At 39.7% G+C, this 17994-nt stretch overlaps 2 protein-coding genes and 1 pseudogene across 5 annotated transcripts; all 3 read left to right on the top strand.

The window, feature by feature from the left end:
* The first annotated feature begins 24 nt into the window (after positions 1 to 24).
* LOC147943503 (DNA repair protein RAD50-like) lies at positions 25 to 3116 on the top strand. 3 transcript variants are annotated; one of them, XM_087449761.1, is made up of 11 exons: positions 25 to 281; positions 365 to 451; positions 535 to 702; positions 930 to 1105; positions 1205 to 1319; positions 1551 to 1779; positions 1995 to 2173; positions 2259 to 2429; positions 2535 to 2611; positions 2700 to 2808; positions 2908 to 3116. In XM_087449761.1, the coding sequence occupies exons 1-10, from the start codon at positions 159 to 161 to the stop codon at positions 2719 to 2721; spliced, it is 1347 nt and encodes a 448-aa protein (XP_087305887.1). In that variant the 5' UTR covers positions 25 to 158; the 3' UTR covers positions 2722 to 2808; positions 2908 to 3116. The 3 variants fall into 3 exon arrangements, with proteins under 3 accessions (XP_087305887.1, XP_087305889.1, XP_087305890.1); XM_087449764.1 differs by having other exon boundaries at positions 49 to 281; positions 524 to 702; XM_087449763.1 differs by lacking the exon at positions 2908 to 3116 and having other exon boundaries at positions 2507 to 2611.
* LOC104786408 (DNA repair protein RAD50-like) lies at positions 2981 to 8221 on the top strand. 2 transcript variants are annotated; one of them, XM_087449765.1, is made up of 11 exons: positions 4720 to 4928; positions 5029 to 5230; positions 5683 to 5852; positions 5925 to 6249; positions 6627 to 6752; positions 6833 to 6885; positions 6999 to 7149; positions 7217 to 7279; positions 7391 to 7524; positions 7726 to 7854; positions 7960 to 8221. In XM_087449765.1, the coding sequence occupies exons 2-11, from the start codon at positions 5078 to 5080 to the stop codon at positions 7997 to 7999; spliced, it is 1344 nt and encodes a 447-aa protein (XP_087305891.1). In that variant the 5' UTR covers positions 4720 to 4928; positions 5029 to 5077; the 3' UTR covers positions 8000 to 8221. The 2 variants fall into 2 exon arrangements, with proteins under 2 accessions (XP_087305892.1, XP_087305891.1); XM_087449766.1 differs by lacking the exons at positions 5683 to 5852; positions 5925 to 6249; positions 6627 to 6752; ... (4 more) ...; positions 7726 to 7854; positions 7960 to 8221 and adding exons at positions 2981 to 3119; positions 3214 to 3301; positions 3465 to 3592; ... (1 more) ...; positions 4079 to 4208; positions 4320 to 4529 and having other exon boundaries at positions 5029 to 5169.
* Positions 8164 to 9155, top strand: LOC147943502 (callose synthase 2 pseudogene; annotated as a pseudogene).
* Positions 9156 to 17994: the final 8839 nt, after the last annotated feature.

Below are 17994 nucleotides of genomic sequence, written 5' to 3'. Positions count from 1 at the left end.
TCTTCTTTGCCAGTTTCCAACTTTTCCGCTTCTAGTGTCGAAATTTTCATGATTTTCCCGCAAAACCCTTTCTGGGTTTAACCCTTTGCAGTGAGCGTCACATCCGTACCTTTGTCTTCCCCAATTTGCTGGTATCTGTAATCGCCGAAGGTGAAAAGATGAGTACGGTCGATAAAATGCTGATCAAGGGTATCAGAAGCTTCGACCCAGAAAATAAGAACGTCGTCACTTTCTTCAGACCTTTAACCCTAATCGTCGGTGCCAACGGTGCCGGCAAAACTGTAAAACTCTTTTAACCCCAATTTCGCCCCCGTATTTGAGTAATCTATTTGTTTATTATTATTTCGTGATTTTTTGACTACAGACGATTATAGAGTGCTTGAAGGTATCTTGTACAGGAGAGTTACCACCGAACGCGAGGTCTGGTCAAAGCTTTATTCATGACCCTAAGGTTTGTTTCCTCTAGATTCTCAGTTCTATTGTTGTGATTTATGCGAGCTTTTTCAATGAATGTGGAATTCAGTATTTTGATAGGTTGCTGGGGAAACGGAGACAAAAGCGCAAATTAAGCTGAGATTCAAGACAGCTGCAGGGAAGGATGTGGTATGTATAAGGTCATTTCGATTGACACAAAAGGCTTCAAAGATGGAGTACAAGGCAATTGAGAGTGTGCTTCAAACCATTAATCCTCACACTGGAGAGGTTGCATTTTTTTCTTCTTGCTATCAATCTTTCATTTAGTTTCTTCTCTCACTTTTTTAGCTATGTATTTCATATCTTGGTTTTTGTTTGAAGGTCCCGAGCTTAGTGTGTTAGACTATCTATATTTCCTACAACGTTAGTGTTAGACTATCTTTAGACTAGGAGAAATGATTTTACTATTGCTTTGTTTTATATTCCTCATTATTCTTGTATCTGTTCCATTGCAGAAAGTATGTCTCAGCAACAGATGCGCTGACATGGATAGGGCGATACCAGAGTTGATGGGTGTGTCCAAAGCTATTTTAGAAAACGTCATATTTGTGCATCAAGATGAGTCTAACTGGCCACTGCAAGATCCTTCTACTTTGAAAAAGAAATTCGATGACATTTTCTCAGCCACCAAGTATCACCAAGATTTCTGTTAAAACTATCACTTCCTTGCTGTATTTTTTGTAGAAGAAACCGATTCCAGAAACTGTAACGTGTGTTCAACATGAAACAGATATACAAAGGCGCTGGAATTCATTAAGAAACTTCACAAGGATCAAGCTCAGGAAATAAAAACTTTTAAGTTAAAGTTGGAAAATCTGCAGACCTTGAAAGACGCAGCTTATAAGGTATGCTAGACATTAGCTTGTTTGACATTGATTTTTCTTTTCATTTTCAGTATCCCTGGTCACGGACGCAAAATGTTGTTTTTGTTAAGTCAAAAGGAACAAATTAACACTGACGCAAGATTGATTTAATTCTGTAAAATGATTATAGACTAGTATTGTATACATATAGTATGCATGTTCTTAGGCTGTGTGGGCTATTCTTATGCCATGATACTCATACTTCCTATACAGCTTCGTGAGAGCATTGCTCAAGATCAAGAAAGGACAGAGTCTTCTAAAGTTCAGATGTTGGAACTGGAAACTAGCATTCAGAAAGTCGATGCTGAAGTTCATAATAAGGAAATGATGTTAAAAGATCTGAGAAAGCTACAGGACCAAGTATCAAGAAAAACTGCCGAGAGGAGCACCTTGTTTAAGGAGCAGCAGAGACAGTATGCAGCATTACCTGAGGAAAATGAAGGTTTTCTCTTTTACTATCACAATGTTAAGGCTATTTCTTGGGGTTCTTCTTTTGGGTGCTCACTGTTACAGATTGAGTATCACCTTCTTTTGGGTATTTTTGTTATACAGATTGAGTCCCTGCATTTGTATGAATTTTACTTTTGCCTTTCTGTAGATGTATCTCACATTTTGTTATTCTTCTTGTAGTTTAAACTTGTTAATTTTGCTGTTCAGATACCATTGAAGAATTGAAAGAATGGAAAAGCAAGTTTGAAGAAAGAATTGCTCTTTTGGAGACCAAAATTCGAAAAATGGAGAGAGAGATGGATGACACACAAACTACAATTTCTTCGCTTCACAATGCAAAAACTAACTATATGCTGGAGATCAGCAAGCTACAAACAGAAGCTGAAGTAATTCTTAATAAGCTACCACATAGTTAAATATTATGAGTTCTCTCTCCATTTGGTTTAACATTTTTCCTTCTTACTTGCATAGGCTCATATGCTGCTGAAGAATGAAAGAGATTCTACCATCCAGAATATTTTTTCTCGTCACAATTTAGGAAATGTTCCTAGTACCTCCTTCAGCACTGAGGTTGTTTTGAATCTCACAAATCGAATAAAATCAAGACTGGGTGAACTTGAGATTGACTTGCTTGATAAGAAGGTAGACATATTATCTCCAGAAATTCAATTGTGTAGTGCATATGTTGACATCATTAGAGATCTTGACTGTCATCTCAGAAATCAAATGAAACTGCTCTAAGTACAGCTTAGGATTGCTATATGGATGCTAATGATCGTTGGAAAAGTATCGAAGCTCAGAAACGAGCTAAAGATGAAATCAAGGTGTGGTTCACCATTTGGAACTCTATCCAAATCCTCCACTAACGAGTCTAATGTTTAACTCTTTTACTTTTGATGGTGACTTGTGCAGATGGGCATATCAAAACGCATAGAAGAGAAAGAAAATGAGCGTGATACATTTGAATTTGAAATTTCCTCCGTGGATGTTAAACAAACTGATGAAAGAGAGAAACAAGATGGTACTTCTTTCTTCCCTTGACTTACTTACATGATTTTGGTCTTGATGACTTTGCCCTTGGTATATGTGCCTTATTTTGCCATCATCTGCATTTGCACAGCAACTTGAGCTTGAGAGAAAGAGTAAACAGAATTCTGAAAGGGGGTTTGAATCCCAAATAGAACAGAAACAGCATGAGATATACAGCATGGAGCATAAAATTAAAACACTGAATCGAGAAAGGGACGTTATGGCTGGTGATGCTGAGGATAGAGTGAAATTGTCTTTAAGGAAGACGGAACAGGAGAATCTTAAGAAGAAACACAAAAAGATGTGATCTCACTAACCAATGCTGTTGTCAGCTTATTGTTTTCTTTCTTTTTATCAATCCATTGTTTTCACTCTCTAAAGCTATTTACCAGAATAGATGAGTGCAAGGATCGAATTAGAGGGGTGCTGAAGGGTAGATTGCCACCCGAGAAGGATATGAAGAAGGAAATAGTTCAAGCTCTGAGGTCGGTGTTTTTACTTAACTTGTTATTTTATGGCGATTCTGAATGAATCCTTTATTAATATAAGATCTCGGATCTCAAAAAAAAGAAGAAAGCTTGCTACTTCAGGTGTTCAAATTGTTCACATCTCAAAAAATTATTTGTATTTGTTTTATCTTTGGTTTAGGTCAATTGAAAGGGAATATAGTGAGCTGAGTTTGAAATCCCGGGAAGCAGAAAAGGAGGTCAACATGTTGCAGATGAAGATACAAGAAGTAAACAATAGTCTATTCAAGCATAACAAGGATACAGAATGTAAGCACTGGTGTATAATTTGAAGTTAGATATCTATTGGCCAGTTCTCTGACTAGCGCACTAAGTTGTGAATAAAATTCTCTTGACAACTTTCTCAGTGGTACCAATTACTAGACAATGTTATTATAGAGTGTCATCTATCACCCCGTTATTTGATTTTCTTTTCTACAATGTACCTTAGTTGACATTTATAACACAGATGATAAATCCATTGTCAGTACACAGTGCATCATTAGAGAATATATATGCACTTAATTTGACTTGAGTATTTTATGCAGCAAGAAAGAGTTACATTGAGTCCAAGCTTCAGGCCTTAAAGCAGGAAGCAGTTACCATTGATGCTTATCCCAAATTGTTGGAGTCAGCTAAGGAGAAAAGAGATGAACGTAAAAGGTTTGTAATCAAAACTGGCGACTGTTTCCATACCAGCCCGCACCCCTGTCTTGCACTCAAAAGCGTAGTTCTGTTTCTGGTCTGTGTTTGCAGAAAGTATAACATGGCAACTGGAATGCGCGAGATGTTTGAACCTTTTGAGGAGGTAGCACGTTCACGTCATTTGTGTCCTTGCTGCGAGCGCACTTTTACATCTGACGAAGAGGATAGCTTTGTTAAGAAGGTTACACAAACTTTCCCCCGCTGTTTTTGCATTATGATTCAAATTATTTTATGTTTCTATAATAACTGTATGTCTCTTTATCTGAGTATGTAAATTTCTCTTCAAATACAGCAAAGGGTAAATACTTCAAGCACCGTGGAGCATCTTAAAATGTTAGCAGTGGAGTCTTCAAATGCTGACTCTGTATTTCAGCAGCTGGACAAACTACGGGCAATTTTTGAAGAGTACTCGAAACTAACTAGTGAAATTATTCCTCTCGCTGAGAAAACTTTGCAAGAGCATACAGAAGAGCTGGATCAAAAGTCTCAAGCTCTCGATGATGTGAGTTGGGGATCATTAGTAATTTTTTTGGATATAACTAATTTGCAGCCGCAAAGTTTATCAGATACATTAGAAGCCTTGCTGTTTTCTGCTTGCTTTGTTTCCTCTTAATCATGTTCTTATGTTAGCAAGCTGGAAAATCTTAATTCCAGTTCATAGCATTTCAAATCATATATGTGTATGTCTTCAGGTATTAGGAATCTCAGCCCAAATAAAAGCTGACAAAGACTCAGTTGAAGCACTGGTGCAGCCCCTGGAAAATGCTGATAGGATCTTTCAGGAAATCTTGTCCTACCAAAAGCAAATAGAAGATCTTGAATATAAGCTCGATTTCAGGGGTCTTGGCGTTAAAACTATGGAATAAATCCAATCAGAATTAAATAGCCTCCAAAGCAGCAAGTAAGTATGCAGGGTGAAACATATTTCTCTTCATTGGACGTTTCTTAGTCTGGCAGACCCATTTTTTCCAATATTTTCTTCCTTTTGTACCCATGAACAGGGATAAATTGCACGATGAGCTGCAGAAACTTAGAGATGACCAGATTTACATGGAACGTGATATATCATGCCTTCAGGCCAGATGGCATGCAGTAAGGGAGGAGAAGGCTAAAGCAGCCAATTTGTTACGCGACGTTACAAAGGCAGAAGAAGACCTAGAGCGTTTAGCCGAGGAGAAAAGTCAACTTGACCTTGACGTGAAGGTGCGTCTTATGATACCTTTTTTTTATTGTTTTCTACATGCATTTCTGTGCGTCACTATATCAAAGTCCGTTGTTCATTGGCGACTATAAAGATCATGGATGAGAGTACTACAATGGGCGGAATGTGATAAATCAGATTAGCGAATCATTGTCTTTCTGATTAAATTTGCTTACTAGTAATGCAATGCAATGCAACACAGATATGTAGAGAATACATAATAAATGGGTAACAATAACATCCTCTCGAATTGTATGGTATAGTGCTTGTAACTGTTTAAGTTTTTTTCGTATTTGAAAAGTATATATTTTGTGCATTCGTTGAAATGTGTTCAACTAGTTCTTCGAAACATGAAAAAGTAAACTTCAGTCTTCTGTTCCTATTCTTGTTTCAAAATTTCTCTGTTACACCAAATGTAGAATCCTTGAATTTATTGTTCATTTCATTATTTCAGTATTTGACCGAGGCACTTGGCCCGTTGTCCAAGGAAAAGGAGCAGTTGCTGAGTGACTACAATGATATGAAGGTTAGACGTAATCAAGAGTATGAAGAACTGGCTGAGAAAAAGAGAAACTACCAACAGGAAGTTGAGGCATTACTCAAGGCCAGTTCTAAGATAAATGAGTATGTTCTGCTAGCCAAAGGTTAATTCATTACTATCCTGTGTACCAGATATGCTTACAACTGCTTCACTAGGTATCATGAATTGAAGAAAGGAGAGCGCTTAAATGATATTTTAGAGAAGCAGCGGCTGTCCGGAACTCAGCTTCAGAGCTGTGAAGCTAGAAAGAATGAACTTTCAGGTGAACTGAACAGAAATAAAGACTTGATGCGGAATCAAGATCAACTCAGAAGAAATATAGAGGATAATTTGAACTACCGGACAACAAAAGCAGAAGTTGAGAAACTTACACGTGAAATTGAATTATTGGAAGAGCAAATATTGAATATTGGTGGGATTCCTGCAGTTGAAGCTGAAATGGTAAAGATATCGCGGGAAAGGGAAAGGCTTCTTTCAGAGGTAAGCAGATTCTTATATATAGATAGCAGTCATTCTGATTTGATTTTGGTGTCTATGGTTAGCTATTAATTTATTCTCTGTGATGGTAAGTGTAAAGATCTTGCATTTCTCCGATTTAAGTATTTAATATCCGAGGTAAGTTGGCTCTTTCAAATTTTGTCCTTTTTTCAAGAGCCAAAATATAAAATTTAGTAATGGTCATTTATAGATAACAGATTTTCTTCACTGAATACCATTACTCGCAGCTGTTAGCAACTGATATGTGTGAACGTCGAGTAACCCTGTGTTTTTGTGGATTATCTGAAGATAATTTATCCATCTAAAGGTTTCAGAGCCTATTTTATTGTGCTTAAAGAATAATTATATTTTTCCTGCAGCTGAACCGGTGTCGTGGAACAGTGTCTGTTTACGAGAGCAGTATTTCAAAAAACAGAGTAGAGCTAAAACAGGCACAATACAAGGACATAGATAAGCGGCACTTTGATCAACTGATCCAGCTAAAGGTTAGATGTTTACCTTGTGGCAATGCCTGAATGATCAACAAATTCCACTCTATGTTAAATTGACATTTCATTTTGGCCAGACAACTGAAATGGCAAATAAAGACTTGGATAGATACTACAATGCCCTTGACAAGTAAGCTTTTCTCGAGTCCTAATATAAGTTTCTGGCTAGTTGTTTTTCAATATACACTAAACCTTCAATCTGTAGTTTTTAAGATAGATTTCCATTTTATTGAATACATACAGAGCACTAATGCGATTCCACACAATGAAAATGGAGGAAATAAATAAGATTATAAGGGAACTGTGGCAGCAGACATACAGAGGTCAAGATATGGATTACATACGAATACACTCAGATTCCGAAGGTGCAGGCACCCGCTCTTACAGCTACAAGGTATGCCAACATGCTTTACCATTTGATCACCATTACTAGCATTGTGGTAAACCTTGTTTTTTCTTAGGTTCTTATGCAGACTGGTGATACAGAACTTGAAATGAGTGGAAGATGCAGCGCAGGTCAAAAGGCGAGTTGTTTTTAAAATTGCTCTTGTAGAAATGTCGTTATCTGTTCAATAATCTTTTAAGTTTCGTTGTTTAACTCAGGTGATCACTTTCTTCTTCGTCTTCTCCTGCAGGTTCTTGCTTCATTGATAATAAGGTTGGCTTTAGCCGAGACATTTTGCTTAAACTGTGGAATATTAGCCCTTGACGAGCCAACTACAAACCTGGATGGGCCCAATTCAGAATCTCTTGCAGGAGCTCTTCTTAGGTAAGAATTACGATCCATACCTTTAATGACTTATGATGATGATACATGGGTACATAGAATTCCTCTTACATAGGAATTTAACTATTTAAACACTGGAATCATTATTATGATATTTACCCTGCCTTTTCCCTATAATGTTGTTACACATTTTAAGACCATGTCTCTCAACATTGGATCACATTATGTCATTGCATTCTCCAGGATCATGGAAGACAGAAAGGGCCAAGAGAATTTCCAACTAATAGTCATTACCCATGATGAACGCTTCGCTCAAATGATTGGCCAACGGCAACATGCTGAAAAGTATTACCGGGTCGCAAAAGATGATATGTAAGCAAAACAATTATTGCTCTCATCTCTTCTTCTTTCTGTTCTTGGTTTTCCATTCACTCTGAATCTACGATCTTAAACTTCACAACTCTGTGATTTTCTCAGGCAACACAGCATAATCGAGGCTCAAGAGATCTTTGATTGATAAACTGGTTACTTTCTCTATAAACCAGCATAACAGGTTTAGCTAATATTTAACGGTAAGTTCATCTTTTCAAAAGGCTGTTTGTAGCTTTCTTGGCTCCGCTATTTACAACTCTACCTATCAATCAGATGTGTGCAAAATTTTCAATTGAACCCTTTTAAGTTATGCTTTTTGTAAAGAGATGCAACATTCCAAAGTCTGTTAATGGTTTTGATATCTCAACCAAGTCGCTTCATATCTTCAAAACTTGGGTGTACCGTGTACGTGAATGGGTCCCCATGCCATCGGCACCTTCGGGGTTCCGCATCTTTTAAGTTACTTTCTGATCCAAGTCTCCTCCCTCCACGTGAAGTGTGAGCCCCCACCCTTTCTAACGTATGTGACTTACTCGGATCGGTAATTTTGTTTTTTTGTTGGTTAAACGGGATTTGAACACACAATAATTATACATCCTAATTATGGAATGAATCAAACAATCTTGAACAGTTTATATCAGTCTGATACATTTGTGTGTCTCTTACAGTTAACTGTGCTTACGGTCTATGTATTTCTATATGGCCGGCTGTATCTTGTCCTAAGTGGTGTTGAAGAAGGGTTGAGCAACCAAAGAGCTTTTCGTTCAAACTTGCCTCTTCAAGCCGCACTTGCTTCTCAATCATTTGTGCAGATTGGTTTTCTAATGGCCTTACCTATGATGATGGAGATAGGACTTGAGAGGGGATTCCATAACGCCTTAATTGATTTTGTACTGATGCAATTACAACTCGCTTCTGTATTTTTCACGTTCCAACTCGGGACAAAAACTCATTACTATGGTCGAACATTGTTCCATGGAGGCGCGGAGTATAGAGGAACTGGGCGTGGATTTGTGGTGTTTCATGCAAAATTTGCTGAAAACTATAGGTTCTACTCGCGGAGTCATTTTGTGAAGGGTCTTGAGCTGATGATTCTCCTCCTCGTGTATCAGATATTTGGCCACGCCTATAGAGGCGTAGTTACATATATTCTGATCACTGTTTCGATATGGTTCATGGTGGTGACTTGGCTCTTTGCTCCATTTGTAACATCCCCAAATTTAGTTGTGGGCCAGTTTGGAAACTGTAGCCCATTAGAAAAAAAAAACCCAAATGAAGGAAAATGATTAAACGACAAGGCCATGTCGTTTGTATATGTATCGTGGATGTATGTTCTTCAGCCGTCAAAGAGAAACGCAAACCTAACCCTAAAACCAGACCAGAAGCCACCGAGAGTGGGAGAGAGACATTGGAGCCATTTTCGTGTGGCTAAGGTGAGGACTAGTTGGTGTCTTCTACATATTCAGATGTGTTTGGATAGTTGCTTAGTCTAGGGTTAAGCTGAGTATACCTATATGTTACATAGTATATAAGTAACGTATATTTGATTGAGTGTATATCTTATTTATACGTATATATATATATATATTTATTATAATATATAAGAACTAGAATAAATATAGGAATAGAAAATGAATGTGTGATGATTGATATTGATGTGGTTGTGTGATTCGCATGTTGTGTGGTAAAATAAGTGTTTGAGTGTGAGGAGATAAGGTGCCAAGGGCACGTAGATGCGGTGAGCCACAGAGAGTCCTGCAAGGAGAATTCCTTGTAGTTGTGTGGTGGTCTACGGGCGCGGAATGCAGCTAGATCAGGATGGCTGACAAGCCGACGTGTGTGCAATGCTAGGAACAAGTGCAAGAGGCGCTTGGGGTCCGTAAGCATAAGCACGAGTGATTGATGCTAGGACGAAGTGCAAGAGACATGGAGGTTCCGTAAGCATGGTGCATGAAGAAGTGCGAAAGCATGAGGGGTTTGATAATGCACGAGGATAGCGTGTGTTGACACGTTGTATCCGACGGTTATGGGACGTAGTTCCATTTGTGTGTTGTGTGCGTATGTTTGTGTGTCACAGGATTTAGGACACAATGATTGCTGCTTGTCTTAGGTTTAGACTTTGGGATGTGTTGACACGTTGTATCCGACGGTTATGGGACGTAGTTCCATTTGTGTGTTGTGTGCATATGTTTGTGTGTCACAGGATTTAGGACACAATGATTGCTGCTTGTCTTAGGTTTAGACTTTGGGATTGTCTAAGCATATTTGGGTGTGGAGACTTCGGGAGCCCTAAGGCTTTCCCTCACTGAGTAATTATCAATTACTCACCCCTCTCTTTTTGCAGGTTAGTTAAGCGAAGTCTTAATTCTGCGTTGTTAGCTGGTGATTTTGCATTTAAAGAGTGTTTCGGGTCGGGCCAAGAAGTCAACCCATTGACCAGCTCCGGATATCGAGTTCGGGTATTACACCATTCTTATTCAATCCCTCTGGTTTCGAGTGGCAAAAGATTGTAGATGATTGGACATATTGGAATAAAATGATATATAACCAAGGGGGAATTGGTGTTCCTCCAGAGAAGAGTTGGGAGTCTTGGTGGGAGAAGGAAATAGGACATCTTCGACACTCGGGGAAACGTGGTATCATCCTCGAGATTATTTTGGCTTTACGGTTCTTCATCTTTCAGTACGGGCTTGTGTATCAACTCAGCACTTTTAAACAGGAAAATCATAGTTTGTGGGTGAGAGAGCTTACTCATCTTAGATTGCTCTTCTTATTTACTGAATTTCTTGGTTTTTCTTAAAAACTGACTCTCCATGTTTCACAGATTTATGGAGCTTCATGGTTCGTGATCTTGTTCATTTTACTCATTGTGAAGGTATGGTAACTAACTCCATGAACATTCATTATACATTTTGAGTTCTTTTGTATAAGATACCGACAATCTTATGCTCGATCGACATTGTTTTAAGCAATATTTAGCGGTTACTAAACTGACCCAATTAGGTTATTTTATGCCTGTTTGGATGAGGGAAGCCCAGCCTTAAAGAAGCAGAACCAACTTCCACTTCGTCCGGCGGCCGACTCAAGAAAAGAAGCAACTTTCCTTATCTTAGTTCATCTCATAAGGAAAGTTAATATATTGTGTAATCTATGAACATGTAATAAATAAGGAGAGACTTCTCCATTGTAAATAATCGAATATTGAATACAATAATTCAGTTCTCTCCTTGCTCTCAGCAATAAACCCTAGTTCTTCGAGATCAATTCCCCTTTTCTAATTTCAAAGCTTAGATCAACTTTCTAGAGAGATTATTTCACTGAATTTGTTTCCCCCCTTAAACAAATTCATTGTGGAAACCTAGTTTCTACAGGCTAGGATTCTGGTCATCGGTCAGGACACTAGCTCGAGGTTATGAGATTCTGATGGGTTTGCTTTTGTACACTCCTGTAGCGTTCTTGGCATGGTTCCCTTTCGTGTCTGAGTTTCAGACAAGAATGCTTTTTTTTTTTTTTTGGCTCAACAACAACTCTTCATTAACCGAGATATTACAACCAAATCCAAGGCACATTACATTCGCCTCTATAGAATTGGACCAAAAGCAAATGCAATGGTTGATCAAGTACAACCCTGGAACACTAAGTGGAACCAACGCTACCTAATCGATAACCATTGCATTTTTTAACCACGACGAGATAGATAACACACCACAACTCGGAGTGACCCGACCCCGTACATCTGTAACGGTCACAATGGTATTGTTGAAACTTGCTTGAAATCATCTCTTAAACCACCTAAATTGACCTAATGACTCAAAACAAATACTAGCACAGAGAAGGCCAAAACTAATATTGAATATCAAATCAAATCCAAGCTATGAGATCCTCATGATCAGCGTGTAGAACTTGTCCCAATAGCATTAACACCCAGAGGCGCATCCTCAGAAAAGCTTGGAATTCCCGGCTTTCAATGTTCCGGTCCTAAACCTAAAACGGACAATACATTCGACTGAACCGACCAAGAGACACGAAAACAATCTGCAAGAGCTAAGCTTTTCCGTACTAATCCTATAAGACCAGAATGCTAAACGATTCAAGATAAGGGATTGAAGCACAAATTAGCATATCATCACCTCACGGTGCGTATCCGGATTGGCCAAGCTGCATTGTTGTCTCGTTTCTTGGCCGGAATGACATCGGAAGTTGAGGAAACTCTCATGAGGACGTCGGCTTTGTGGAAGTCCGCAAATCTCGGCCACTGACACACCCTGAAGCCTTCCCAACAACCTGAAGACACTAAGACCCGACTCGACCATGACTCGACCAGAACCTCCGAGCAGCTGACGTCTCCGGCGAAAAGGTAGAGGAAAACAGAGGAATGTCGCGATCCAAAACTCAGATCTGATTCCCCGAAACTGCAAGGAAGGACGCCCAGAGCAGCTACGAACCACCACCAGTCACCGGAGAGGAAGGCGAGCCGAGATCTCGTCGTCCGCCACGCCGGAGAGGAAGAGCTGGGTCACCTACTACTACGATGAAGCGACAAAAGAAAAGAGGAAAGCAGAGCCCTCTCACACTGCCGGCGAAAACCTAGGGCAGCGGAGAGGCAAACGGACAAGGCGGCGGCGGCGATGTAGATCTAGGGTTTTACTAGAGAAGAGAAAAGTCTCTTTCCTTCAGTTTTTTTCTTATTAAAAAGCAAAACAAACAAGCTGACAAGAATGCTCTTTAACCAAGCATTTAGCAGAGGATTGCAGATTTCTCGTATTCTTGGTGGTCAAAGAAAAGACCGATCTTCCAAGAACAAGGAGTGAAACAAATCAATCATATATAAGGAAAGAAACAGAGAGTGATGATATACACTTTGTATATATATTGACACTATTAAATGACAGTTATTATGCCTCTGTTACTAATTAAGTCCTTTATCAAGTAATCTAGGTCTGGGCATTCGGGTATCCGATCGGATTCGGGTTCGGATGTTCGGGTTTTTGGATTTTTGGATATAGAGATATAAAACTCGATCAGGTATTTTCAAATATCGGATCGGGTGTCTTCGGGTTTGGGTAATTTCGGATTACCCGAAATCATAAAAATGAAAAAAAAAAAAAAAAAATCTTTTTTTTTTGTATCGTGAAAAAAAGAAAAAAGAATACTTTTTATCTTCCTCTTCTTGTCTTCTTCTTCTTCATCTCTCTCTTTTTCAGTCAAAACCCCTAGATTTGTTTATCCATGACCACTACTTCAAAAATTAGATCCTTCAAATTTCCTAACAAATCTAATATCTATAGCAAATTATACGATATGATTCATATTTATCTTCCAAGCTCACTCACTCTTCAAACCCCACAAACTATCATTTTTTTCTTTTTGTAGATCTGTTTGTCATGTTTCTAGTAAAATTGATCTGGGTAATAAAAAAATAAAACGATTATGGGTTCTGTAGATTGAGAATGGAAAATTAAATCATTTTTAGAATACATAATTATTTATATATAGTTAACATTTTCATTGACATAAAACTAAGGTTGCAAAATGGTTTATGGTGCACTAGTAAATGTCTAAGTTATTGGGTTCAAACCCACTTAGATGCATTTTTGTATCTATTTCGGGTATTGGGTAATATTGAACCCGATCAGATATCCGAATTTCAAAGAAACTAAATTCGATCGGGTATTTAGTACTATCCGAATCCGAACTGAACTGCCTATTTCGAGTCGGTTCGGGTTTTGGATTTGGTTAAAATGCCCAGGCCTATGAAATCACACCACACTGTACGTACGTCCGTACCATCTCCACCACATTGGGCCGTCCGTACCATTAGAAGGCTTATCAAGTCCAGTCCATGAAGACCAGCCTCCAACGGTCACTCATCTTCTAGAATCATCTCCTCCTAGCCGTTAATGATAGTATGCAAGTGGGAAGACTTAGGAAGAGTCACATGTCTCCTTAAGGACATGTCGCTATCCGCATGTGTAGTTGTGCATAATACCTAAGTAGGATAATCTTTTGTATATGGCTATAAGTAGATTGTAATTATGTTCTAAATGAAGTAAGAAGAGATAATATCTCTTTCTCTCCAATACTCTCTCTATACTCCAAACGATTCTCACTCACTTTGTTCCTTCTTTCTTTTCACCAAACACTTAATCAATCCTATTAATTCTTACATGGTATCAGAGCCTAGTTGCTCTTTATTCTAAACTTTTTGTTCATCACTTACTTCCGCTTCCCCTCTCTTTCATTTTCTGTTTCGACTTGAAAGTCATTTTCTTTAACCGTTGGATAATAGCTTTACCTAACGCTCTCTTCGTCATGGAAAGTGTCAAAACCATGATTGTTCCGGTGACTCTCAAGGGAGAGAACTATCTTCTGTGGGCAAGGACCACAAAAACAGCCCTTTGTGGCCGAGGCCTTTGGTCTCACGTTGAGACGAGCGAAGCTCCGAGTGGCGAGACCACCAAGGAAGGCAAGGAACTTGCCGGAGATGAAAGGAACAAAATGGTTCCAAGAAGACCAAGGAGTCTTAGCCATCATTCAAAACTCTCTTGATGCCCCCATTCTTGAAGCTTACTCCTACTGCGAAACGGCGAAGGACTTATGGGACACCCTCAAGAACGTTTTTGGTAATGTTACCAATGTCAACCGTATCTTTGAGATTAAGAGGGCCATCAACAACCTCAATCAAGAAGATATGGAATTTACCAAGCATTTTGGGAAGTTTAGGAGTCTTTGGGCTGAACTAGAGATGCTCCGGCCGGCGACCATTGATCCGGCCATCTTGAACGAGAGGCGCGAACAAGACAAGGTGTTTGGCCTATCTTGACCTTGAACCCTTCCTACAATGACCTTATCAAGCATATCTTGCGATATGACAAGCTCCCTAGCCTCAACGACGTTTGCAACCAAATTCAAAAGGAACATGGTTCCATGGGGCTATTTGGAGGCAAGGGGGAGCTAGTGACCGCCAACAAAGCAGAGGTGGCCTCCGCAAACCGAGGCTACTACAAATCGGAGGAGAAGAACCCACCGGTGTGTGAGCATTGCAAGAAGGTCGGCCACTTCAAGAGCCGCTTCTGGATTCTTCACCCACACCTCCGCATAAACCGTGGAGGAACAGGCCGTGGTGGACCGAGGGCTCACCAAGCTAACATGGTCGGAGAGGTGACAACCTCAGCGCCAAGTGGCCAAGTGCTTGAGGGGAATGGAGTGGCGTTAGCTGCATCTTCGGAGCTGGTGAGGAAGTCGGACCTCGATGCTCTCATCAAAGCCCTCAAGGAAGTCTCCAGTAAAACCTTTCTTGCCTTAAACAAAATTAAACCTCTCATTGTGGATTCTGGTGCATCTCATCACATGATTAGTGATTCTAGGCTAATCAGTGATATTAAACCGGCTAATGGGAATGTTGTGATTGCTAATGGTGAGAAAGTGCCGGTTAAAGGCATTGGAAATTTGAAATTATTTGATAAAGATACTAAAGCCTTCTATATGCCAAACTTTACTTCTAACTTGCTATCAGTTAAAAGAGCTACTACTGATTTGAATTGTTATGCAATATTTGGTCCTAACAAGGTTCATTTTCAGGATATTGAGACAAGTAAAGTTCTTGGCCAAGGAGGTTCCAAGGATGATTTCTATGTGCTTGAGGACTTGAATTTATTTTCTTCTTCTGCATCTTGTTTTAATTCGGTTATTGTTAAACCTAATGACTCTATTTTACATGCTAGGCTAGGACATTCTCACACTAGAGCTTTATCCTTAATGTTTCCTCATATTTCTTTTAAAAATGATGAGTGTGAGGCTTGTATTCTTGGCAAACATTGCAAGGCTGTTTTTCCTAAATCTATAACTATTTATGAAAATTGTTTTGACTTAGTTCATTCAGATGTTTGGACATCTCCTTGCTTATCTAGAGAAAATCAAAAATATTTTGTTACTTTTATTGATGAAAAATCAAAATATACTTGGTTAACTTTACTTCCCTCTAAAGATAGGGTCCTTGAAGCCTTCACTAATTTTCAAAAATATGTGACTAACCATTATAATGCAAAGATTAAAATTTTGAGATCATATAATGGTGGAGAGTATACAAGCCATGCTTTCAAGCAATATCTAGCAAACCATGGGATTATTCATCAAACAAGCTGTCCATATACACCCCAACAAAATGGTGTTGCTGAGAGGAAGAATAGGCACCTCATGGAAGTCGCAAGATCCATGATGTTTCACACAAATGTCCCAAAGAAGTTTTGGGGAGATGCTGTTCTTACAGCTTGCTATCTCATAAACCGGACACCGACCAAAATCCTTCGCGACATCTCTCCGTTTGAGGTATTAAACAAGATAAAACCCTCATTTGATCACTTACGAGTATTTGGGTGTGTGTGTTATGTGTTGAAGCCAGGAGAACAGCGAGACAAACTCGACACTAAGAGTGTGAAGAGCATGTTCATTGGATACTCTACCACTCAAAAAGGCTACAAGTGTTATGAACCAGACATGAAGCGAGTCTTTGTCTCACGTGATGTTAAGTTCGTGGAGTCTAAAGGCTTCTATGAGGAAAAGAACTGGGAAAGCCTTCGAGACCTGTCCACCTCACCGTCTGACCGAGCCAATAATCTTCGCATCCTTCTCGAGAGACTTGGTGTTGACAATCTTACACCAACGTCCGCGCCTGCTCCTACAGTCAATGCACCATCAACGCCTGCTCCTACAGTCAATGCACCATCAACACCAACTCCGGAACCTCACGATGATAATCTCTCTCCTGACCTTGATGAACAATCCGATGATGAAAATGGTTTAAATTCAGTTCCGGTGGACAATGCCTCTGGAGATGAAGACTATGTGCCCACCGAAGAGGAGACTGACGATGAGGCCACACCACAGGAAGTTATACCACTTCGACGAAGTGAACGACTCAAGTTTCCTCCCTCCAACTGGCGCAACACTCGGGTCTATTACAACAATGTTGCCGTGGCTCATCCGATTCAAGCGGTGTGCACCCTTGCTCACTTTCCTCCACAACATCAGGCGTTCCTTGGCCAGATTGATGCTCATTGGATTCCCAAAGACTATGAGGAAGCCAAGAATCATAAAGAATGGCGTGATGCTGTCGATGCCGAGAAGAATGCTATGGAGGCTAATCATACGTGGGACGAGGCTGACTTACCCAAAGGAAAGAAGGCGGTGACATCAAGATGGATCTTTACTATCAAGTATAAGAGTGATGGGGAGATTGAACGCTACAAAGCAAGGCTAGTTGCAAGGGGATTCACACAAACGTATGGGGAGGACTATTGTGATACGTTTCCGCCGGTAGCAAGCTTCACACGGTTCGAGTTGTCCTTTCACTTGCAACCAACCTTGACTGGGAATTGTGGCAAATGGACGTTAAGAACGCCTTCTTACAAGGAGAACTTGAAGACGAGGTTTATATGAGGCCACCACCGGGTTTAGAAGACATCATTGGACCAGGGAAAGTGTTGAGACTAAACAAGGCAATATATGGTTTAAAACAGTCTCCTAGGGCTTGGTATCATAAGTTAAGCACCACACTACTTGAGAAAGGCTTTCGCAAATCAGAAGCTGATCACACTCTATTCACCTTGCCAAGTGATAAAGGTATTGTAGTCATTCTAGTTTATGTTGATGATATCATCATAACTGGAAGTGACAAGGTAGGCATTCAAGATACTAAAGCTTACCTTAAGTCAGTTTTTGATATCAAAGATCTAGGAGAACTTAAATATTTCTTTGGTATAGAAGTATATAGGTCTGATGAAGGTTTGTTTCTATCACAAAGAAAATATGCCCTTGATTTGTTGAGTGAAGCAGGAAAACTAGGTTCAAAGGCTGTATCAACACCTCTTGATGAGAACTATAAGGCAGGAGGAAAGGGGGAGCTTGATGCAGCTCCATTTCACGACGTCAAACGATACCGGCGAATGGTTGGTAAGCTCATATACCTTACTATCACGAGACCTGACATTTGTTTTGCTGTTAATCAGGTGAGCCAACATATGCAAAAACCCACCGTGCATCATTGGAATATGGTGAACCGAATCCTCAAATATCTCAAGGGCTCGCCGGGGCAAGGCATATGGATGGGTCGCAATGCAAACACAGAACTAGTATGGTGTT

Source organism: Camelina sativa, chromosome 5 (assembly GCF_030686135.1).
Source record: "Camelina sativa cultivar CO46 ecotype springtype chromosome 5, ASM3068613v1".
NCBI classification, from domain to species: Eukaryota; Viridiplantae; Streptophyta; class Magnoliopsida; order Brassicales; family Brassicaceae; genus Camelina; species Camelina sativa.
The sequence above is the reverse complement of the archived record's forward strand: the minus strand, read 5'-3'. Positions and strand labels throughout refer to the sequence as shown.